This window comes from Rutidosis leptorrhynchoides, chromosome 7 (genome assembly GCF_046630445.1).
Source record: "Rutidosis leptorrhynchoides isolate AG116_Rl617_1_P2 chromosome 7, CSIRO_AGI_Rlap_v1, whole genome shotgun sequence".
NCBI classification, from domain to species: domain Eukaryota; kingdom Viridiplantae; phylum Streptophyta; class Magnoliopsida; order Asterales; family Asteraceae; genus Rutidosis; species Rutidosis leptorrhynchoides.
The window spans coordinates 316,030,180-316,055,841 of record NC_092339.1 but is presented as its reverse complement, the minus strand read 5'-3'; the positions used below and the strand labels follow the sequence as shown (position 1 = coordinate 316,055,841).

Here is a 25,662-nt window from a genome sequence, read left to right as displayed (position 1 = left end):
CGTGTCACAATTGAGAAAGTGTTTGGCGGATGAATCAACTTATGTCCCTTTGAACGAGATTGAGGTTGATGATAAGTTAAGATATGCGGAAAAGCCAATAAAGATTTTGGATCAAAAGGTTAAGCAATTGAGAAATAAGTCGGTAATGTTATTGAAAGTGTTATGGCAATTTAGGAAGGGTTCCGAATGTACATGGGAACCCGAAGAATGGCTTATGAAGTATTATCCATCGTTGCATCAAGAATGGTTCGCGAGGATGCGAACAATCCAAGAGGGGGAGAGTTGTAACATCCCAATTATTTAAGGTATTATTTTATGAAATTTTATTATTTTATATATACGTGGATGAAATGATTTTTGTATAAATAAATGGACAAGATTTAAGTTTGTTAGTTAAGTTAGAAGGGACTAAAGGTGCAAAGTTAGAATTAAGGACCTCCCATAATAGAGTTTTGATGGGAAGGGTAGAAATTGCAAATAAGACATAGTTGTTTTAACAAAAGAAAAGAAAATACTGATAAATCATTATCAGTTGTAAAATAAAATACAGAGACTTGTGTGTGTGTGTGTGTGTGTGTGTGTGTGTGTGCTAGTGTCGACATTCACAAGGAGGAAGAAGAGGAGTTCAAATCAATGAAATTGTGTTCATGCAAGCATAAATTAGTGAAATCTAGAGTACTCTAATCTTCCTAACAAGCTTTAAATCTTCAATTTCATCTTCTTTGTGCACAATTAGGGTTCTTGAACTCTTAAAGACAAGGTATGAGTTTCTATGTCTAAGTATTGCTATTATTGGATGATTGTGATGAATCTTATGCTTAAATGATGTTGTTTGTTGAAATTGTGCACACTTGAATGATTCTAAACGAATTTGTTAGTAATTTTGGGAGTAAGTTCAAGTATGAACCTACATTTTAAGTGTGTGATATGAATATGGTGAAATTGGTGATGTTTTAGCTTAGAATCAAGTCATGCACACTATTTGTTTGATGAAATGCCTCAATGAAATGTTTATGTGTTCTAGTTGGTAATTATGAAGAAGAATGTTCATGTATGAATTGTTGTTATTGTTGTAAGTCATGGAATTTGAATAATTGATGATTTAGGGTTGCTAGTAATGGAAATGAATTTATGCACATTTGATTTTTAATGGAAGAATTGAAGGAAATTGCATGTTATGATTATAAGAGACGAACTAGAGAATTGCATGATTAAGGAAATAATGTTGGATTAATAATGTTGTTATATTGGAAAAGATGAGATCAAAATGCTATGTGTGTAAGTGTTTATATGTATATAGTAGCAATAGGGGGTTAAGTCAATATATATGTGTATGAAGGTGTGAAAGTTTATGAATGTTGTAATTTTGATTGAGTTATGTTATTGATGAGATTAGCTCATGTATAGGTGCTAATCAAGGTAAAGGAGCCTCAAGTGATCAAGGAAATCCGTTTAATCAAGGTGAGTTTATAGGGGGTAAAATGGGCGGGTCAAGAGTGGCTTAGTGTTCTCGGATTGCATCCGTGCAAGAGAGTAACGACTAAGTGCACTAGTTGAGTAGCTTAGATAGAATTATTAGGTTCACCTAATAATTGTATCTATGGTTGATGTGTAACTTAGGCAAGATTATTACCTTGCTAGTAATCTTGTCTATGGTATGATTTAGCTTAGACACTTTAAGTGTCTATGTATGTTTGTGAGAATGAAATGAGATTATGGTAGCTTAGGCATAAGAGTATGCCTATGGTTAGCTTAGACATGATTACTAGGGTCGGCCTAGTAGGTCATGTCTATGGTAAGTAAGAGTCTGATCTGAAAGTAAGTAAGCAACTGTTAGGTTGAAAGACAAGTAATGTGATTGTTATGCCCAAAGTTTTATGCTTCATTATTCGCCTATAAATCACTAAGTGTAAAAGCTTACCCCCGTGTTGTTTATGATTTTAGGAACAAAAGGTCATCGAGAAGGCAAGGAACCCGTTTGAGGCTAGAGGAGCATTGGCATTGTAGTAAGTGGTAATGTAAGTCTCTATTTTGAATCAAGCTCTAATGGTACCGCTTATCAACGCCAAGTCTTATGTATTTGATATTTATGCTTCCGTCAAGTTTTGGGACCAAATGATGTATTTGAAATGTGTAAACACGTTTTCTTGACTTAAACGATGTTCGTAATGTTGAATGATGTAAGAAACTGGTTTAATCAAGTTTAAATATGCTTTATGATGATATAATACGTTTTGAGTTGATAAATTGGTCAAATTGTGGTTTTGAAATTGTGTTGCAGATCAGTCCCAGCTCACGTTATACGTCGCGCCGCGACAATGTGTGCCGCGCCGCGGCCTTGAACGTATTTTGGAAACAAAAAGGCTGCTAAACATGGGATAAAATCCCTTTATATGTCGCGCCGCGATGAAAGGATCCGCGCCGCAGCAAATAACTGGGTCTGGGCAGACACCAATTTAAAAAAAAAAAATTATCGTTTAGAATGGCGTTAAACTTGTCCCCCCCCCACCAACCCACGGCCACATACCCCCTCCCACACCCTCACCACCTATAAATACAAGCCTTATTTCACCCATTTCACACTTGATTTCATTTGCAATTCACACACGCTTACTCTCTTATCTTCTCTCTAGTCTTTCTCTCTCTAGAAAGTGTAAGTATTTAATTTTTCTTCTTCTTCTTCCCTTCTCACCCACGAATTCATCATCATCATCAAAGGGTCTAGCTTTTTAGCTTTTAATCTTGATTACATCTTATAGATTCAAACATGGATTTGAATCCTTCAAGAACATGGAAGATTCAAGCTTTCTAGCTTTGAATCTTCACCTATTTTGTAGATCTAAATCTTTTAGCTTTAATCTTGTTATTTTGTTATAAAGATTCAAACCTGTGTTTGTAATCTTCATGTAACTTAAAGATTCAAGCTTTATGCTTCAAGATCTTCAAGAACACTAAAGATCCAAGCTTTTTAGCTTAGGGTCTCATTATTATGTTAAAGATCTTAGCTTTTTAGCTTAGGATCTTATTATTATGTTAAATATCTTAGATTTTTAGCTTATGGTCTCATTACTTTCATTATTTTGTTAAAGATCTTAGCTTTCTAGCTTATGGTCTCATTAATCTTGTAAAGATCCAAGCTTTCTAGCTTAGGGTTTTCTTAATACTTGAGATCTAAGTCATTATTGTAGATCTCACTTACTTGGAACCTTTTTGTGTTTGTTGTGATGATAAAGATCAAGTCTTCATCGTCACATATGATGGAGATGCATAAACTTGTGTAAAAAGGACAAAGGTCGAAGCTTTATTGGATTTATGCAATAAAGAGGCAATCTTGATGTTCAAAACTTGTAGAATGATAGATTTTATTCTTAGTTGTTGATTGATGGTTGAACCTTGGTTAAATTGATGCTAAAACATCAAAGATTTGTACACTTGAAGCTTACAAGCATCAAGGATGAGAACCGTGATGAGCATCAAGCACCAAGAATCTCACCGGAGCATTTGTTTGCTGTTTTTCGGGGTCTGATCAGACTATTGGGCTTCTGTAAAATTGATTTTCAGATAGTTCGTATCGAGTATATGACTTTTAGTTTAGGCCTCGACTTAATCCGATATACGGTTTAAGATTTATAGCCTTCCGAAAGTCACTACGCCTTTGTAACGTTGTGCTGAAATTTCTGACCTACTCGCACTTAAACCGTCGCCATGGTCAAAAGAAGACGAGTTAGGTTCTGAAAATTTGTCACTGGTTAGAGGACTCACATACAGAGCCATGGCCACTGACTACGCATCTTTTCAATTTGTATAGAGGTCGTAACAGCTGTCCGAATTCAGCGTTTTGTTTCGATCTCTATTCTTGTTAAACTTACCTTAGTGTTGATGATAATGATGATGATGATGATGATGATGATGATGATGACACTTAAACTTAATTTATGCACTTTTAAACTTATGGGGGCAACGTACTGACCTAGTGACCTTTGACTTAGGTTGACGACCTTTCGGACCGACTTACTACCTGCATACGTTTCGTATCGACTTTTACTACTTATTCACTGTGAGTTATAGCTTCCCTTTACTCATACTATTTTTGGGACTGAGAATACATGCACTTTTTATGTTTTACTCAATTTACACGAGTACTTAAACTTTACATATGTGTGGGTTATATAACGGCATAAACATTCCCCTTAGCACGGTAACGTTTAATCATTAGTTTTGAACCGGTGAACGTGAATATTAGATATGGATCCATAGGGTTTGACATCCCCACTCGGGCTAGTCGCGCTAGCATTTAACGGGTGTTTGATACTTCGAGGACATACGGACTCGCCAAGTGTACTTTTAGGGGTATTACTATTACGTTAAGTTAGTTACCGGGTGCCCACGGTTAAGCATATACTTTTCATACTGATTTAAACTGCTGGTTGAAGCACTGAAATCTCGTGGTCTACATTACTTTACTGATTACAAACTATAGCTAACCAACATTCGTGTTGACTTTTAAAGCTTGTATTTCTCAGGTGCTTAGACGTTGTTGCTTCCGCTGTTAGACTTGCTGTCTTGGTGTTATAGACTTGCTGTTATGGACCTGCTGTGTTAGATTTCCGCTGCATTACTTAGAGATGTCTCAATCATGAAACTTTTATCTTGCATTCGTAACTTATGTTATTTTCAAATAATGGCTTTGTAACGACCTTTGGGTCACATACTTATGTTAACGCTTCTAGTAAGCATGTTATCTTTTGTAAACGCTATCTTTTTATGAATGCAAAACTGGTTTTCAAACAGCATGTAGCGTTTGACCGTGTAAAGATCATGTTGTTGACGAATCGTACACGATGGTTTTGTACGGGGCGTCACTTTATATTTTACCTACAAATGAGAGGGACAGTTGATGTAATTTTTATCTAACAAATTAAGGATCGAATTTTATACCATAATGACCAAAATAAATAAATATAGTTAATCTAAAAATTTAGGATTTTTAGGAACACTTTTATACGTAAATTGTTTAGCAAAGAAGCACGATATAATACTCCCCAAAATAGTGTCGGTAATTAAAATCCAAAAGAACCCGATGGCTTCACTATGCTTGATCTTTTCAATCTCAATTTGTATGCTTATGATAAAAATTATTATTATTATATTATTAATATTATTATATTATTAATATTATTATATTTATTATTATATTATGTATCATTATATATATATATATATATATATATATATATATATATATATATATATATTAATCTATATGCTTATATGTATAAAGACCGGCTTCTTGCAACTTTCATCAATAATCACCAACGATAGTGAGCAACCATGGCCATCATTGGCTACTACCACTCTCCACCGTGTCCACCACCTCCTACATACGCCACCATCACAAAACCCACTTGTGTTCTCTACTTCCCTTCTTTACATTGTTCAATCTAAGCCGTAAATAACCAACCATCGAATACCCAAACCACTACTGCTGCAAATTGCTTGAGCTCGCTGCTGCTACATATCTCTTATGTTTAAACCATCGACCTTCCACCCTATAATCACCGTTACATATTAATCAAATATTTATGGCTGCATATATAGCTGCACATGCTGCTGTTATTGTTCCTACTTCTTGATCGAACAGCCAAGGACCTCGACATTCGACAAACCAAAACACTCGAGTACGCTGCAACATTTTAGGTTTCTTATTTCTTCTTTCCTATTGAGAGCCCCACCACCGCAATCCCATTTTTCATTTTTGTTTCCTATTTGAATCTATAACAATTAAATCACAATCTATACACCACTCCACTCATTCACTAATACCTACTACTTGCTTATTGTTTGAACATCTTACACAAATACGTCACTGTCTTTAAAATCATAACAGCCACCCGAGCCAATCTCCTGTTTTTCTGCTTCTAATCCGATGCAGCTGCTGCTACAGTCCATTAAATACCTCCATCATCATTTTAATTGATGCTGTAAGTCCTTCCTGTTTCTTCTCTTCGAACAAACCAAACCCTTCACCTTATAATCACCCTACATCAATTATTATTCGGGGTCTCACGCAAATGAATATACAAAGAAGACAACCATTTTTTTTATTAGTCACTTTATGGTTAATGACTTGCATGTGGACAATTCACCTTTTATGGCCGAAAATTTCAAAAGGAGTAACCCACTTGATGGTGTAAAGTAATTGGATGATTAGAATAATAACGGCTGCTTTATTTTTTTTCTTTTCGTAATAAAGTCTGAAGAAATCAAGTTGCACGCATTTTTTTTTATGTTGAACTTTATGGACTACCAAGGTTTTGAAACTTGGGCTTCATATAAGTTGGGCTTGGAAATCAAACTGCTGGGCTGCCATATTCCAACTCATATTTTGGGCCGTGTTTGTATGCTGTTGGGTCGTGAGATTTAGCTATTGGGCTTATAAGTCGAATTAAGGGATTTAAAGAACTAGTTGTGATATAAAACAGAAAAATAGAATTGGAGTAGATGGTTAAGAGTGTTGATGGGTTAGCGGGAGGTCGCGGGTTCGAGTCCAGGCAGCTTCATTTGTTTGTTTTTAAAGCCTAGATACATTGAGGTAGTCTTTTTATTATAGTTATTATTATTATTATTATTATTATTATTATTATTATTATTATTATTATTATTATTATTATTATTATTATTATTGTTGTTGTTGTTGTTGTTGTTGTTGTTGTTATTATTAGTATTATAATTAAACGTTCTTAGTATTATTATTACTAACAATATCATTATTAGTGTTATCCTTATTATTAATATGATTATCATTATTAGTATTATTATTTTAAAAATTATTAACATTAATATCATTAGTAGTAAATTTATCATTATAGTTATTATTATTATCAGTAGTATTATTATTATTATCATTATTACTAAAAGTATCACTATTTTTTTTAATTTATCTTTTTATTAAAGTTAGTATTATTTTTATCATTATTGTTATTATAATTAGTATTACTAACTATAACTTTAGTTTTAAATGTATCTTGTATATAAAATATAACTATATTTTTATGATCTTAAACTAAAAAGATAGATATTATAAATTAGATACAAACATTAGATATATAGAAGTATATATAATAAGTATACTACTTTTACTAATAAAATACTTTTTGTTCATTTACGTTTTAATATAACTCGAATTTATTAAAAATGTTATCATATTAAAAATTATGAATATTTAAAAATATTAATACTAAGTACTTATTCAAAATATTTTAAAAAAGTATATAATATATTATTAGGATAATTTAATAGAATATATATAAAATAAATATATTTAAGTAATTATTAATAATAAATTTAATATCACAAGTATATTACTAATATCAATATATATATTTATTTGAATAGTATTATATGTGTTAATATACATACATGATATAGGTTCGTGAATCGGAGGCCAACCCTGCATTGCTCAGTTCCATCGTATAAATATTTTTACTACAAAATATCGTATAGTGAGTTCATTTGATTCCCTTTTACTCTTTATATTTTTGGACTGAGAATACATGCGCTGTTTTTTATAACTGCTTTATTAAATGCTTTTGAAATATATTTTGAACTGCGAATACATGAAATGCTTTTATAAATGTTTGACGAGATATACACAAGCAAAACATTCATCGAATGAATTATTATACAGACAGAAGTTATGTGGATTATTATTGAATTATGTGGACATGATAATTGCCACCAATTGATGTGAATATTTTTCCCTTGATTATTATTGCTTGGTAACCTAAGAATTAGAATCGGGTATGGCCCTAATTCACGCGAATCCTAAAGGTAGCTACCGGGTTTAACACCCCCACCCAGAATGTTCACTAGACGGAAGAGCTAGTGGGCGTGGTGTTTAGTACTTCGAAGTTTATATATTATACAGACGAGATGTTCTGTTTTTGGGGATATTATTGATGCGCATTATATGTTAAGGTCAGTTACCATGTTGAGCAATGAAATCGAAATGAATGTTATGTATCGAGAGAATGATTTTTATACACAGGTTATATGTATTAGTTTTGTGCACGAGATATGTGCACTATTATTTAAAAATTGCGAGGTAACCTACGGGGGAGAAAAAGATACGAACCTACTCTGCCAAGCATTATGAAAAATGGTTTAGTACACGAGATAGGTGTACTGTATTTAAATCTTGTGGTCTATCAAAATGATGAATTTTACTGTTTATGATAAACCTATGAACTCACCAACCTTTTGGTTGACACTTTAAAGCATGTTTATTCTCAGGTCTGAAAGAAATCTTCCGCTGTGCATTTGCTCATTCTAAAGATATTACATGGTGTCGTTCATGGCATATAGAGGTCAGAACCTCGCAATGGGACCATCTGTTGAAGACTTCTTCCAGGTGGATTAGGACTAGTTGTTACAATTGTGCAGGTTCTTTCCCAATATCCTCTTACAAATAATATATGGAATATTCTTAATCGTATTGCCTTTGCTGCTTGTGTATATTTTGTATGGCAAGAGAGAAACTATAGATGTTTCAAGAATAAGAAGAGGTCTGCTGATGTATTAGGTGGTGTTGTCCAGAATTTTATCCGGCTAAAGCCTGTTTCGATGAAGATTAAGTCTTCTAAAGCTGTGTATGCAGTGGCTAAAAAGTGGGATTTGATTGTTATAGGCAATAGATTTTGTTTGTAATTGGGTGTTTGTTTGGTGTTGAATTCTGTATTTGTATTTGTTTCTTGGGCTTAGGGTAAATCCGGCCTGGTGTTGTATGGTTGCAAAATTAATATAAGTTCTCAGTTTGCCCGGAAAAAAAAACATAGAGGGCATGTCAAAATCACCAATTCCTCAATTTGACACCGGATGACTCAAATGTGTCTGGCTTTAAAACGGACAGTTAACACTCTTTTAACCAGGACAATTAACACTCTTAAAATCAAGCATATGGGTCACAATGGGCATGTATGACCCAAATGAATCATAAATTCCTATTTCAACCGAACTATGCTCAAAACAATTTTTAAAATGCAAAACCTTCAGTTTCATTTAATATAACATAGAGGGCATGCCAAAATCATCAATTCCTCAATTTGACACCAAATGACCCAAATAGTTCATGGTTTAAAACGGACAATTAACACTCTTTTAACCAGGACAATTAACAATCTTAAAATCAAGCATATGGGTCAAAATGGGCATGTATGACCCAAATGAATCATAAATTCCTATTTCAACCGAACTATGCTCAAAACAATTTTTAAAATACCAAAACCAGTTAAAAACATAGAGGGCATGTCAAAATCAACAATTCCACAAATTGACACTAAATGACCCAAATGGGTCAGGTTTTAAAACAGAAAATTAACACTCTTTTAACCATACTACTATCAATTACTATTTCATTCTCAAAATCGATAGTTTGACATTTCAACAAACTACCATATACATATAAGACCAAATGACCAATTTTAAGCACAATTTTAACAAAAGGGCGATCTACCACAAGTTAAACTATTATTCGGTAATCGGTAATATGAGTTAGATCAACAACAACAAAAACTATTGACCCCATGTAATAATATAGAATTCCCATCTATGACCCAATATCCCTCACTAATTATTAAAACACTATTCGAAATATGACCCCAAACTAATACAACATACACAATGGAATATGACATAAAAGGAACAGAAAAATATTTTAAAATACATTCAAGTCAATTTAAACTGCTTGTAATCATATAGAAGCATTGATTCCATGTAAGAGCTCATACAGATTTCTCCATGCACTCCAGTAATCGTAGTCCACTTGAATCGATTTGAGGAGGGTTCATAAGTTTTAATCGATCCTACCGTTTTTAGCTTCATAGATAACTCTCTAATTTTCATGATTACTTCACCGTTGTAACTAATTCCCATCGGCTCTAGACGATCGATTGATGTTATGGTGAACTGCTTTTTAAACGATTTTGTAACACTGCCTTCCATCATCCATACGTCATGAACATAATTGCTATAATCGTCAGGAAGCAAAACAAGCGACTCCCTGTATTTAGACAAATTCAAATGGTTGTGGCGTGCCAAAGTATCCGGAAGATATATTACTCCAAATTCTTCATTAGTCAAATCAAAGGAAATTATTACCCATGAACGATTATCATTATCCTTAATAGAAGCACACCAATAAATAAACCCGTCAACACATTCACTATCCGATGAAAGTTCAACGTATTCACAAAGCAAATCATTTATTTTGCTAAATGAACGACTTCTCCAAAACCTCGAACTTAACGAGAAAACCTCAACTTTCCAAGTTTCATTTTCTAACGAATATCGAGGAAACGTAACGTGCACAAGCTTAGGATCACTAGTTTTGGGACAAACCCCAAAACCAACAACACGCCAATAATCGCGATGCTCAAAATCAGGTAAATCAACGGTAACATATTTTCTGATCCAAGGATTCCAAATAACAGCATCAAAACCAACAACAATATCATCATTGCGATCATAATTGTAGGATCGTGTAAACAGAATTAAACGATCTTAGATTCAATAACGAGTGCGTAAAATCTCGTTATTGGGTTTTATACTCAAAACTCAATGAAAACCTTTGATCTTAATGATAAAATAGACTTAGATATGTTAAAGATCGACTATATTGAATGCTAGAACACCAGGGAATCGGATTGTATGTGTAGTATAGGCTAGGATACGTAACCCTAACAATGAACCCGAAATCCCCTTTAAATACACACAGCACATTGCAACTGTGCGGTTGCCTGTCTAACCGTACGGTTGCATCCTGCAACCATGCGGTTGCATACCATCAGAGAAAGTTTAAACAATTTAGCATTGTAACTTCATTATAATGAACTCGGGAACTAATTATGTACCAACAAACTCCCCCTAGGACCCAGTTCATTATCTAAAATCACATTATACACTTTCTCTGCAAAACAACTAAATACACAGTCAACACATTCAATAATATGAAAATTAAGACGTTAAAATCAAGTTATTACAACCAAATTGAACTAAATCCAAAAAAAACATTCAAGTTCACAGTTCATGAAAAATAAAACCATCAGACAAACATTAAGCATGGATATCATAAGCATATATTACACAAAATTAAACATTCCAGTCCATCAAGTTCATAATTTACATATCATCTAACCATATTCAAAAGACAAAGTTACCATCATCATACAAAGTTTCATCAAAAGATTACCAAAAGATAACAACCAAACCAAATAATCACTTAAGCTGCATATAAGACCTCAGCTTCCACTTCTTCCACATCTGTTGGATGCACCAACTCATCATCATCTTCAAAGAAATTGTTCAGCAAGAACCCATATGGCAAACCACGATCCATAGACACTGGCAGCCCCACCATTCTTTTCGCTACCACATAAGCAAAGTTGAAAGGAATTTGACTAATCAAACACATCAACATCAGAACCTCAGTCACAGTTAGCTCTAGATCATCCTCATCTCTAAACATCACATTTCTCTTTATGACTCTCATCATCTGCATGTATTCATCCTTGATATTCTCCTCTCTGATGATTACTGGTCCCCTTCTTGGCCACTTAAACTCAGATTTACACAATCCAGAAACAAAACCAAATGAAGAAAACAAGTTTCCAGTTGCAAAACTTCTAGGAGCAGTGTTTATGTCCTTGCTCATGCTAAAGAAATTAAAATCACCATCAGGTATATCTAGTATCTCAGCAAATTCTTCTAGAGTCCAATCATAGGAATACCCAAACAGATTCAAATGAATACATTTTACCTTTCGCTCACTAAACTCATAATTGGCATAGAACTCTCTGATAAGCTTAGGATAATAAGTCCTATCACTATTCAAAAAGGCTCCAGCACTTATCCCTTCCCAGTAAGCAGTAAAACTGGTTGAGCTCTCATACGACACCCTGTGAGGATGTTATGACCTGCAACCATATTTCTTCTCTGAATAATAGCAGTCTCAGTTTCACTTTGGGAAATCCTATGTGATGCTCTGTTCGCCATAGCATGAAACTATAACACACAAAACTCAACAATGGTTAAAGCAACACATAGATCTTACAATCTAAAATACAAAAATTATCAGCTAAAAATAAAATTAGGGTTTCAGACATGTATCCGTACAGTTGCAATGAAAACAGATACGGTTACAAGCGTAACCGTACGGGTATGTCCTAATTTATACGGATGCACCAATGCCTGTTTAGAATTTGAATCTGCTGTGCAACCGTGTGGATGCACTGAATAGTACTCGGTTGCACGCATAACTGTGCGGTTGCAAGATGCAACCGTGCGGTTGCATTCATCCGAACTGTTAGGGTTTTCAAAACCCAAATCCACCAAAACGAGTATTGATCATCAAATAAATCATCATTATAGCTACTAATACCTCCGATTAGCATGTTTCAAACAACAATTTCAGTTAAAACACATCAACACTCTCCATATTGATCTTAACTTATAAAAAAATAAAACTAATTAAGGCAAGAGATTTAATGGATGAAATAGAACTTGTAGTAGATGAAATTGATGAGAAACACAAGTAGATTCAGAAAAATGAGATTAAAAGCTCCCCCTAACACTTTGCAATTTTAGATGAATTTAACACTTAACCAAATGAGAGCACAAGCAACCCTCAGTTCTGAGTTTGGGTATTTATACCCATCCTGCAACCGTGCGGTTGCAGGGTTGTATCCGTCCCAAAAATATGTAACCGTGCGGTTGCAATATGTAACCATGCGGTTAGATTTTAAGTCCAAAAACCCTTAAATTTCACTTATCCGGGCGGTTACATGGTGTAACCGTGCGGTTGCATTGTGTAACCGTCCGGTTGCAATTAAAACATTAAAACTAAATTTTCATTCTCGTTTCTTCTAACGCTAATTCTCAACCAATTCAACTCACTTATGTAAACTAGTCCATAAAATCTCAACTTTACACATCTTTTCCAGATCCAAAAGCATTTTAACCTAAGTCAAATAAGTGAATACCCGACTTAATAAACTTTTCATTTTACGGATCTCTTCCACTAACACTTACACACTCGCTTACTCCCCCTGGTCCACACATACAGAGTTTATGAAGTAACCACCAAATGATATGCAACGATATACAGTATGAAACATGCAAAAATATTAAAAATACAATAAAATTTTTCCATTTTATAATGCAAACAACGGAAAACAAAAACAGACATATACATATGATGAATTAAATCAATAAACTAGCATGGTTTATATCACAAGTATGAAAACATATTAAACTATCAAGAACAAACTATACAACTAACATACTAGACTAACATATTTTTGTGAGAAGATGAAATAATCAACATTTTTCTTGGGATCAGAACTGAACTATGATTTGCAATTAATAACCTTGTTCAATTAATTCATTCAGAACTTTATGTTCCATTTAGATTTTCAAGTATTTACACTTTTACTCTTTAAAAATCAATAAATTTATCAGATTTTCCTCCCAGACTTTTTGAAAATCACTTGCGCGCATGGGTAAATAATCTTAAACTCAGTCCTCACTTTAGATCGCACGAATTTTTTAGGTAGTCAATTGAGCACAATAAATTGAAGCTGTCCGCTATCACCTCGATGTACTTTCGACTAGATTGAACAGGAACATCTCACGATGTTTCTAGCAACTCTGTCAGCCACGAGCTTCTACCTTAAACTTATACCTTTCGATTCAGAAAGATTTGTTTATCTCAATTTTATTGCATACTCCGTAAGAACACAGTTACCAGTCGCTATAAACCCCATGCTTGAGCGAAAAGCTAATCATGATGGAATGATATGATGATTTTGGGGGTGATGGAATTCTAAATCAGAATACCCTCCAGAAGATATCCCCAGTTATCTAGATCAATTGGCACAACTCATATCACAGACAATAGATGCACCGTCCCTTTAAATGATTCGCAAAATTCTGCTAAAATTATGATTTCCAGGACAAACATAATGATTTAAGTTTCCTAGATCTGAAACTCTAAAACTTTGGCACTTCTCCCCCTCGGATATAGATAACTTAAATTGTTCTGATCAGCATAGCGTTTGATCATCTTTCACATGTAGACTTTAAAATTTTGATAGACACGAAGTCTAATCTTGTATAGCACGAACTCTATGTATTTGATGTTGATGTGGTGCACCATCTTTATTTCTTCTAAACCATACATATAAAACTAAGTATCATGCAAAAAAAAAATGCAAAATATACAAATGATACCGATTGGATGGTTACTTCAATAACTCCTTGTCGGACACAACCTCCGCCCTATCTTTCACACCTAAGACGTTTAATAGGAATAGGAAACGGGGTCTATCAAACGCTTTCGTAAACAAGTCAGCCCTTTGGGTCGTTGTACCTATCTGTAGGACATCTATTAGTTTCTTTTCATAACAGTCCCTAATGAAATGGCACTTGATCCCTATGTGTTTGGTCTTAGAATGATTAACAGGGTTCTTAGTAACAGCAATAGCAGCAGTATTATCAACATATATAGGAGTGTTAGAAATTTGCAAACCGTAGTCCCGAAGTTGTTGTTGAATCCAGACAACTTGAGAAGTACAACTTGCTGCTGCAATATATTCAACCTCACATGTCGATTGTGCGACTGCCATTTGTTTCTTATATTGCCAACTTATCAACCTGCTACCTAGAAACTGACACCCTCCCGAGGTTGATTTGAAATCTCTCTTACAACCCCTATAATCAGAATCACTAAAAGCCGTTAGATCGAACCTATCCTTTCTAGGATACCATAAGCCCAAACTTGGAGTTCCCTTTAGATAACGCATTAACTTCTTCGCTGCTAGCATATGATTCACATTCGGTTGTGCCTGATAACGGGCACACAAACAAGTAGCGAACATAATATCTGGGCGAGATGCTGTAAGATACATTAAAGAACTAATAATAACACTGTAAAGAGTCGGATTGACTTTCGACCCTGTGTTTTCTGGTGTAATCCCGTGATTCACCGACAGAGGATTCTTGGCAATTCGTTCATCTTCCATCTTGAACCGGCTCAAGATATCAGCTACATACTTTGATTGATGTAGAAAAATGCCCTTCTCAGTTTGATCAACCTGCAACCCAAAAAAGAAATTAATGGCCCCTAGTGAACTCATCCTAAACCGTTTTTGCATTACGTCCTGAAATTCATCAACCATTTTCTGATCGGTTGACCCAAAGATGATATCGTCCACATACACTTATACCAACATGATGTCGTCCCCCATTTCTTTAATAAAAAGAGTCTGATCGATGACCCCTCGTCTAAAACCATTCTCTATCATATAGTTTGACAGAGTAGCATAGCAAGCTCTCGAGGCTTGGTGAAGACCATAAAGCGCCTTTTCTAAGAGATACACCTTCTCTGGATGATGTGGATCAACAAAGCCCAGTAGCTGAGTCACATACACAGTTTCTTGGAGAGTACCATATAGAAACGCACTCTTAACATCCATCTGAAACACTTTAAAACCTTTCCACGAAGCAAATGCTAAAAACATCCGTAACGCCTAGTCTGGAAACTGGAGCATATACCTCGTCATAATCAACTTCTGGAATTTTTTGATAACCTCGAACAACCAATCTTGCTTTGTTCCGGATCACGATACCCTGATCATCTGTCTTATTTTTCAATACCCATTTCAGCCCATACGGCTTACAACATGTGGGTGGTATTACCAATCTCCAAACACCCAAGTAATTAAACTGTTGAAGTTCTTCCTGCATGGCTGAAACCCACTCATCATACTGCAAAGCATCTTTGACGTCTTCTGGTTTGATTTGCGATACAAAATCACAGTACGCATTCCTGAAGATTCTTCCGGTCTGATTCAATTTAGTATAAAAAGCAGTAACAACATTTGCAGAGGGTGTTACACGCTCATCCGAAGCAGAAGATTCACCTGTATTAGCACCTGAAACACCTGCAGGGTTAATTACATAATCATCAAAACGTTTAGGGAGAGAAACCGATCTACCAGACCGTCTTAGTCTGCTGGTTTCAATGATGTCATATGTATTAGTTAGTAAAGGATCCACATTAACTGTTTGTATGGGTTCCTCATCTTGAAGTGGTTTTTCCAACACAGTTCTATTCGGTTCCTCCTCTACCAAGTCCTCGTATACTTCATCCAGATAAACTTCCTCCCCCTTAGACTGTAAGGTCGATTCCTCTAATGCTGGAACTGAATCCCCTGAGTCCGAGTCATCATCATCAGTCCCTGTCACTGGTGCTACATTATCTGTTAGTTTAGGCACTTGAGATTGCATAAGCACATCAGACATACGTTCAGCAGAGAGACGCATGTTATACATCATTTGTGTAGCTATCTCTTCATCATCAGAGTCATTCTCTAGAAGCTTGAATGAATCAAACAACTTATCATAATCAAACTGCCACGTGTACCCTTTTCCGGATGGAATTGCTGCATGTCTTTGAACATCAATTTTGGTACATTCTTCAACACATCGAAATTCCAAATTGTACACTCGTTTGCACGCATTCCCATAACCCAAGAACCTACCTGTAACAGCTTTCGGATTGAACTTCCCACCTGAATCTCTAACCATTATAGTACAAAGAGATCCAAATGGTTCAAGATGTTTAATGTGAGGTTTCCTTTTCAAAAGCAGCTCATAACATGTCTTGCCATGACGTTTCACAACAAGCACTCTATTCATCGTATAGCACGCATTCAAAACTGCCTCACTCCAAAAGAAAACTGGTAATTCTAAGTCAGCCAGCATGGTCCTAATAGTCTCAATTAGAGTACGATTCTTTCTTTCAGCAACACAATTCATCTGCGGAGTATAAGGTGAATTGAATTATTGTTGAATTCCTCTTTCATTACAATACTCTTCCATTTTCTTATTTTTAAACTATGTCCCATTATCTGTCCGGATCCTACGAACCCTCAATTTATACAACGTTTCAAGCCTCGTGATCAGCACCTTGATTTGTTCGAAAGTATCAGCTTTACTTTTCAGCATCACAACCCACGTAAACCGTGAGTATTCATCAATAACCACTAAGCAATAGGAGTGTCCAGTAATACTCTTCTTGTGAACTGGACTGAAGAAGTCCATGTGAAGCATCTCAAGAGGAGTATCAATGGAATGATGTTTCTTAGCCTTATGTAGTTTCTTAGCTTGCTTCCCCTTCTTACACGACACGCAACCATCAGGAGCCTGAAACCCTTTAACATTTACCCCTTCGACTAAGCAATTGTGAACTAAATTGTTCATTTTCCTGAAACTCAGGTGACCCATCCTCTTATGCCATAACATTGACTCTTGCTCAGAAGCTCTGGACACAAAAGCCTGATGCCCTATAGCTGCGTTCACATACGCCTTTGACATATCCAGAATGTACAAGTCTTGACATCTAGGTGCCGTCATAAGAATCATATCATCTGGAACTTTATAGTCTTTTCTCATGATATAACACTGCTGTTCATCAAATAAAACTTTGTGCCTCTTGTCACAAACTTGAGAGACTGACAACAGGTTATTGGACATTTCCTTTACATAGCTCACTTTGTCAAAACTGACCGAAGAATTTGAAATCATCCCTTGAGCAGTTATAAACCCTCCTTGATCACCAGCAAAAGAAACAGGTCCACCCTTAATAGATTTAACATCATTCAAAAGAGACATGTTTCCTGTCATGTGCCTGGACGCCCCACTATCAACAATCCAAGTGTTTTTGTTTGGACTGTAGGTGACCTGCACAAATAAAAAGAAAATGATTAGTTTGAGGGGGATACCCATGCCTTTTCGGCAATGGGTTTCCCATTTACATTAACAGCCATTTCATTTTCCATGAAAGTGGTGCCCGTACCACTAGCCCTATTAGAACCCTCCTTTGTCACCCACAATTGGTTCTTATGTAAAGGTTTCTTAAAATAAACATTATCCTGTTTAACCCTTTTACTGTTTTCAATCGTGGAGTGGTTCTCATAAATCACGTGTTGACTTGACCCATGAGAGTTAGGTCTAGACGACATCTGACTCTTAGGAGGAGATGCTAATCAAAATTTTTGAAACCTTTTAGGAGGACTCAGCTCAATCCTCCTTCTGGGTGCTACAAATCATTTAGAACGATGAACTGCCCTATGACCTCACAACCAGCAATGCAAACATTTACGCACAGTTTCAATTTTACCATCCCTAAAATAAGAATTGAAGCTAGATCTACGAGCAGGTGGAGATCTATTTCTAAAATTTCTGGGTGGTGATCTCCTGTCTACAGGAGATCACTCAGGAGTTCTATCAGGAGACCGTTTTGGTAGAGGAACATACTTTGATTGCAAATTTTCAGCAGGTTTCAAGAAGTCCTCCTCCTCAAAATTAGGACCTTTAACAAATTTAATTGGCGATCGGTTCCTAATCTTGATTGGTCTCTGATTTTCCTGGGATTTCATAATTTTAACATGTTCAGGGTTAAGTTTTACTACATTTTCAGTCTTTTCTACTCCTGCACTATGAGTCTCAGATGTACCTATCCCGTTACCCTTATCTTATTCGGTCGGTTGAATGGGAACATAATCTTCCCCGAACTGTTTCTCCGGAGGTGGGAAACTATAGTCATGCTCAAATGGAGGAGTGCACGGTTTATAATCACCAATAGTTTCTTTTCCTCCAACATTCTGACTATACTCTAGGACAAACGCAGATCTCTTGTAAATATAGGCCTTTTCCTTTTCAGTTTCAAAACTGATCTTAAAGGATTCCTTTTCTCTCTTAAGCTCATCTATCTCCTTAATCAGCCTCATTATGGTCTGAGTATTTAACAACACATTCGACTTCAAATCGATCACCTAATCGTCTAATGTCTTAATTATGTCCCTTAACTCTTTTTCTCTATTCTTAAAATACAGATTATCCTCATATTGCTTCTTAAGAACTTGATAAGCCTTTTTAAGGTCATCTATTTCTCGATTTAAAGCAACATAATTATTACAGTTTAGGCAAATATCAGACAACCTTTTGACCTGATCCTCTAGTGTTACACATCTATTGCATGTTTTAACAGACTCCCTAAGTTCATGCAATTGCAAGTTTAAGCTAACACAATTTTTACAAACCGGATTAGTTTCAGGCGTTACCTTAGAGTTATTTGACGAGTCTGCCATGAACGCATAGAGATGCGGATCTTCCTTTTTGACTTCACCAGACTCAGATTCGGATTCTGATTCCGAATCTGAGCTTGAGCTATCTGAACCAAGATTCAAATTGACCATCCCCTTCTTATTCAATGTCTTCGTCCTTTCAGATGCTGAGTTGCACATCGAAGACTGACTAACATACACACAAGATTTCTTAGATTCGTCATCTGAAGAGGATGACTCACTGTCTGTCCAAATGTCTCCTTCACTGTGAATGGCCCACTTAAACTACTCTTCCACCCTCTTGTTTACATACCCTCAACGCAAGTAATTTTCCCAGTTCCATGCTCTGTCAATCCTATCTTCCATTCTGCATCCTAAGCATTTACATTGTTTATCTCTACCAACACAACCCATTTTTTCTCTCTCAACCTTTTCTCTCGCTTCCTCTTCCTCAGTCATCTGAATCCTAACTACATTAGCATGACGATCGTAAGCATCAGTCACATCGAAGGACCAATCATAGGACTCATCATCATAAGTAACTGCTAAAGCCTTCGATGATTCATCCATTATGGGAACATTTACAGTATTCTTCGATTCACGCTTCTGATTAGGAAATGGGTTATGAAATCCTTGTTGCTTTGGTTTAGTGCAGTTTCGCTTGAAATGACCCAACTCTTGATAGTTATGACACCTTACTTTGTTCATGTCAAAACCAAACTTGGTGTTCTTACTCCCACCCAAATGTTTCTCCCCAGTCTTTTCAATGTATCTTTTCGCCCTGCAAATCACACTTCCCATAGCCCATAGAATATCCATTTTCTCCATCTCATTCTCGTCTATCTGATCGTAGTGTTTCTGTTCCAAATGACTATTACCAATTCTCCCATGCAACAAATCATTGTAAGAATTTACTACCATCGAGACTAACGACATATCCTCCTCAACTCCTTTTATCGTACGCAAGCGAATATTCTCTGTTCTCAAAACCTCAGTACTTGCCCCCTTGTTTGAAGTTGTCTGATACAAAACACTTTGAGGTGCAGGAGTGACATAACTTGACGTTAGATTCTCAGTATTCGAAATAAAAGCTGTCTATGGCTGGGCGTGTTTCACTTCAGATAAACCTATTTCTGGAGCCTTATACTTCACAGGATTCTGAACAGTCTCCAACCTCTTCAACCTTTCTTGAAATTCTAGCTCCTTTGCCTGAAGCTTAGTAACAAACACACTCAATGAATTATCCATGATAGCAAAGGACTTCTCAATCTCAACAATCATTGGATCCCACTTAATTGGTAACCCCTCACGACAGCATTGGACAAGCTTCTTAGTCGGAAAAACAATATCAACACGTTTGAGTTCAGTTAACAAATGACGATATCTAGCAACATCATCTTTTAGAGATTCATCGGGTTGAACAGCAAAATTCTTCCATTCTTTCTTCAGAACCTTGCCTTTTGTTTTTCTATACTCAGTTGTCCCTTCATTACCACTCTCTAGAGCATTCCATAAAGCATAGGTTGTCAAATGCGTTTCAAAATGATGGAATATCTCTTTAGACAATGCTTGAGTAAGATGGCTATATGCTTTACACTCAAGATTATAATCCTCGCGCTCAGATGCAGACAATTCCATAGGTGTCTTGGTTTCCCCATGATCCTTAGTCGGAAAAACATACTCAACCTTTAAGAAATTATATAACCTAGAGTCTATGCCGTTTAGCGAAATCAAGAACCTAGGCTTCCATTCTGCAAAATCATCCAAAGATTCCAGCCTAGGTACCCTATATGAGTTACCAATCTCATTTTATGTCTTCAACAAGTGATGGAGACCTGACGATGAAGCACCGACAAGAGCTGATTGCACTTCAGAAGATTCAAACACGTCTGACATTGTAACTATGGTTGGACAGTACGGTTGCAAAAGTTTATACAGTTGCAACACTCGGATGCAAGTGATGTGGCACGGTTGCAATGTACACGGTTGCAAAGTGTAACCGAATAAGATTATACGGGTGTAGGGTATAACCGGACGGATGCAGAGTGTATCCGTATGGTTGTGATGTTATACGGTTGTGATTTAAGCGGATGTAGATTACACGGATGCAAGATGTATCCGTACGGTTGTGGTATCCGGATGGAGTACCCGTTCGGTTACAGTGTGTAACCATACGGTTGAATGCTTGGTCGAATCTGGGCAGAAAAACTGCACAGAAACTAGGGTTTAAGGTTTTGGTCGATCTAGCACTCAATCTTGAGAAAAACCAGCGTATGTTTGACGTCCAAAATAAAGATTTAGACTAGACAAACACGATTACTTCAACAAAAACACGAATTAACACTGAAAAGTCATGATCCAAAAGGGTTTTTGACAAAAACACTAAAAACACAATTTCTTAACAAATTTTGACAAAAACCAATCGTTTAATCAATCACACAAGCTCTGATACCACTTGTAGGATCGTGTAAACAGAATTAAACGATCTTAGATTCAATAACGAGTGCGAAAAATCTCGTTATTGGGTTTTATACTCAAAACTCAATGAAAACCTTTGATCTTAATGATAAAATAGACTTAGATATGTTAAAGATCGACTATATTGAATGCTAGAACACCAGGGAATCGGATTGTATGTGTAGTATAGGCTAGGATACGTAACCCTAACAATGAACCCGAAATCCCCTTTAAATACACACAACACATTGCAACTGTGCGGTTGCACCTTGCAACCGTGCGGTTGCCTGTCTAATCGTACGGTTGCATCCTGCAATCGTGCGTTGCATACCATCAGAGAAAGTTTAAACAATTTAGCTCTGTAACTTCATTATAATGAACTCAGGGACTAATTATGCACCAACAATAATAAGCACCACTATACAAACACACCAAACCTTGACAGCTACCAACAAGTGTTAGCCTGGTTGATAGTTTTGCAGTTTCTGTAAGTATCTCAGACAGATCAATCATATTATTAGGGAAGTTATCATCATCAACAATTGAAACATACCTCGTCCCAAGGTAACCTGAAACGTCATACACAATAAATATGTGCGGTTGATTTTGACGAAGGTTGTAATCGGAAACAAATCGAGAGCTATCGATAACTGATTTCCATGATTTGGCGACACTTCTGAATCGGATCAGTGATTTCACCGGAAGCTTTTTCATGATTTCAATTTGGATATCAAATGGTAATGTCTCCAACATTTTGATTTCGAATTGGATTTTGGGGATGCAAATTTATGGTTTTCAGGTTTACAAATTGATAGTTAGGGATTTATGGATACCATAGTACGGGGTGTATATACAGTTATATTGGAATCAATACTCGAATTGTTTCCATATTAAATCCTAAACTTGAACTTGTGGACCAAGTTTGGATTATGTATCGAATGTGTTTGTTAAATACTTCAGGACCAAGTTTAGATCACTGCTCATGAATTATTTTATGACCCCGTGAATAATACAGGTGTTTGTTGCAAGCATATACATTAACTTATTTACTCGTATTAAATAATTTAAATAATTGTAAACAAATCACATTATTATTATTATTATTATTATTATTATTATTATTATTATTATTATTATTATTATTATTATTATTATTATTATTATTATTATTATTATTATTATTATTATTATTACCCGAAAATTTGAGGGTTTAGGTTAAAAAGATACCAAAAAAAATAATACTCAACCCAAAACATTACTTCTCCGTCTCAAATCTATTGTCGTTAGACAAAAAACACAAAGTTCAAGAAAAAATAACTTATACATGTACTTTTTATTAATTTTTCAGTCTTACCCCTTACTTTTTACCTCTTCTTTTGTATTACATATATAAAGTAGGGCACCAAAGAACTTTATCACATTATTCTTTTCCATTGGTAAAAGTGAACAATTAATTTGGGATATCTCATGAAGGAATAATGGACAATAGATATGGGACGGGGGAGGTTTAAGAGAAATGATGAGTCCGCATTTGATATGTGATATCATTTCGAAAAGTTCGTGATAGTATGTGACGGTAGCGGCTTAAAATTTGGTCATGATTCCTAAAGATTAATCAATGCAAGCATTCTTGTCAGTTAGTCACTAAGGGTGCGTTTGTTTGCCTTTTAATGGGATGATTTAGCGTTGAATGCTTAACCATTCAGCATTCGACGTATTTGTTAACGACCTCTGAATGCAATATGATTTTAAATGGTTCAAAATTCAGTGTTGAATCATTCAGAATTGAAACACCCTCTTAACCATTAAACACCTAATTTTATTGTAATATTCTTCTCAAATCATATCCATAATGTTTAACCAACAAGTATATTGTATTTTTTTATTCATGTAACACGTTAATAAGGTATTTTCACTCAACTCATATCGTTCATTTAAAATAATTATCAAACATCTTAATTTCATTCGGAACAAACTTTATTCAGAGGCCTTGAACCATTCAGATTTTGAACCATTCAGCACTAAATCATTCAGATTTATCAAACGCACCTTAAGTCTTTCTATCAGTATACCGCACATGTCATTCCAAAGTCATTTCATGTTGATCAGTTACACGAAAAATCATTATGGAGTAACTGATATATATATATATATATATATATATATATATATATATATATATATATATATATATATATATATATATATATATATATATATATATATATATATATAAGAAATACGACTCCGACGAGCCTTTCTTTTCATTACTTTATGAAAGTATGGCGAGTTTCAATCTCCAACACGGAGCCATCCAATCTTTACTTTCTGCTTAAGAATCTCTCCTCGTCCAATACCGCAGTATTATAAGCACGAAGAAGAATGCTTTGGTCTTCTCTAGCTTCCAAAGAAGACGGGTTCCTATCAAGGTTACGTTGTGCCTCATCAAGTTCTTCTTTGAGCTTCATAACACAAATATGTAAATTACCTTGTTGCCACATAAGTCATCTCAATGGTTGCTTTACATCTCATAACTTTTTCACCACTTGGAACATCTTGTGGCCAATTAGAACATGATACCAGCCCTTTTGAACAACTTCATTAAATCCCTCCTTATAAATAATGAAGTTCGAAAACTTAAAAGTTTTTGGCCAAAAAAAATTAACCGAAGGGATCTTAAGAATGGTAGAGCAATGATCTGAAATTCGGTACGGTTGAAAGATAGCATAAGAATTCCCAAACTTAGAAATTAAATATGTCATTAGTCATGACCCCATAAATCTTCTTTAAAATCCCATCAAGAGAGTTAGGGCGTTGGTCCCATGTATAATGTAACCCCGAATGGTTAATATATATCACACATGCACATAGAATCAACACATTCCCTGAATTCCTTCATTGCAACAGTATAGTCTTCTAAATCCAGCGAAACATTTAATTTCCCCATAACCACCCATGGGTGATTACCAATAAAACTCGTATGCATACAAAGATTATCCCAGAGCATTCAACCCTGAATGTAATAATTCTTTGTATAGACCACCGAAACAAAAAACTGTACATTACCATTCACCATGTTGATCAGGCAATGAACTACTTGATCTAACGCATGAATGATCATCACATTAACAACAGTCGGATTCCAACCAATAATAATTCTTGAACCACCATCACAAACCGAATTATTAGAGACCCATGACCATTGTTGAAACACATTTGAGCAAACATTGTTTCCAAACTGATCGAGATGATTTGCGGTCCCATTCAGGCCGTGTCTTGTTAAAATGGGCGAGGCAGTTGATTGGAAGAGCTCAAAGCCGAGCACAACTGAACAATCTACAACAAAAGCAGAATACTTGCTAACTGAGAAGCTACCATGAAGTAGTCTGGATTATAAACTTTATTGTTGAACTTGGAATAATTCCCAACATTAAACCTTTGTATTGTGATAGTTAGCGTGTTATTATACTTGCGAAATAATAACATGCACAAAAATAGATCCGACACATTCTTCGAAAGTTTAACTACATTCGTGAAGTCGTTGAAAGGAATGAGATTAGTATTCTTAAGGTTCATACAGATGATAATGTAACTGACCCATTCACAAAGCCCATGACACACAACAAGCATGATGATCATGCTATATATTTGAAACATTAAGCAATTTAATCTTAATGAATCGATATATAGTTGGTATGATCGTTTTCATTTATATCACCGAGATCAATATTATCATGTTTAATCTATGAATAATTGTTGAATTTCCAATATCTCCATAATCGATCATGCTATGGAAATAACATGAATTAAGATTAATATGATTCTTTGGTTTTATTATTGATGATAAATAGTTTTATTGTTGATGCCAAAATTCATATGTATTCATTGATGAAGAATATTGGAATGACACAATCATAATATTTCACTGGATGGATCGTAGTTAGTAGCGAATCTTTTAGTGATTATGTCTTTTTGTCCTTAGACTTGAGATACACGCCGGTTTCGATGTGTGGAACATTGAACT

General features: G+C 35.3%; 1 protein-coding gene across 1 annotated transcript; it reads right to left on the bottom strand.

Annotated features, from left to right (window-relative positions):
* Positions 1 to 9,723: 9,723 nt before the first annotated feature.
* On the bottom strand, positions 9,724 to 11,216 carry LOC139860207 (F-box protein CPR1-like). The gene is made up of 4 exons (XM_071848979.1): positions 11,192 to 11,216; positions 10,908 to 10,963; positions 10,728 to 10,816; positions 9,724 to 10,462 (listed from the first exon to the last, which is right to left on the bottom strand). The coding sequence occupies exons 1-4, from the start codon at positions 11,214 to 11,216 to the stop codon at positions 9,724 to 9,726; spliced, it is 909 nt and encodes a 302-aa protein (XP_071705080.1).
* Between the last annotated feature and the right edge of the window lie 14,446 nt (positions 11,217 to 25,662).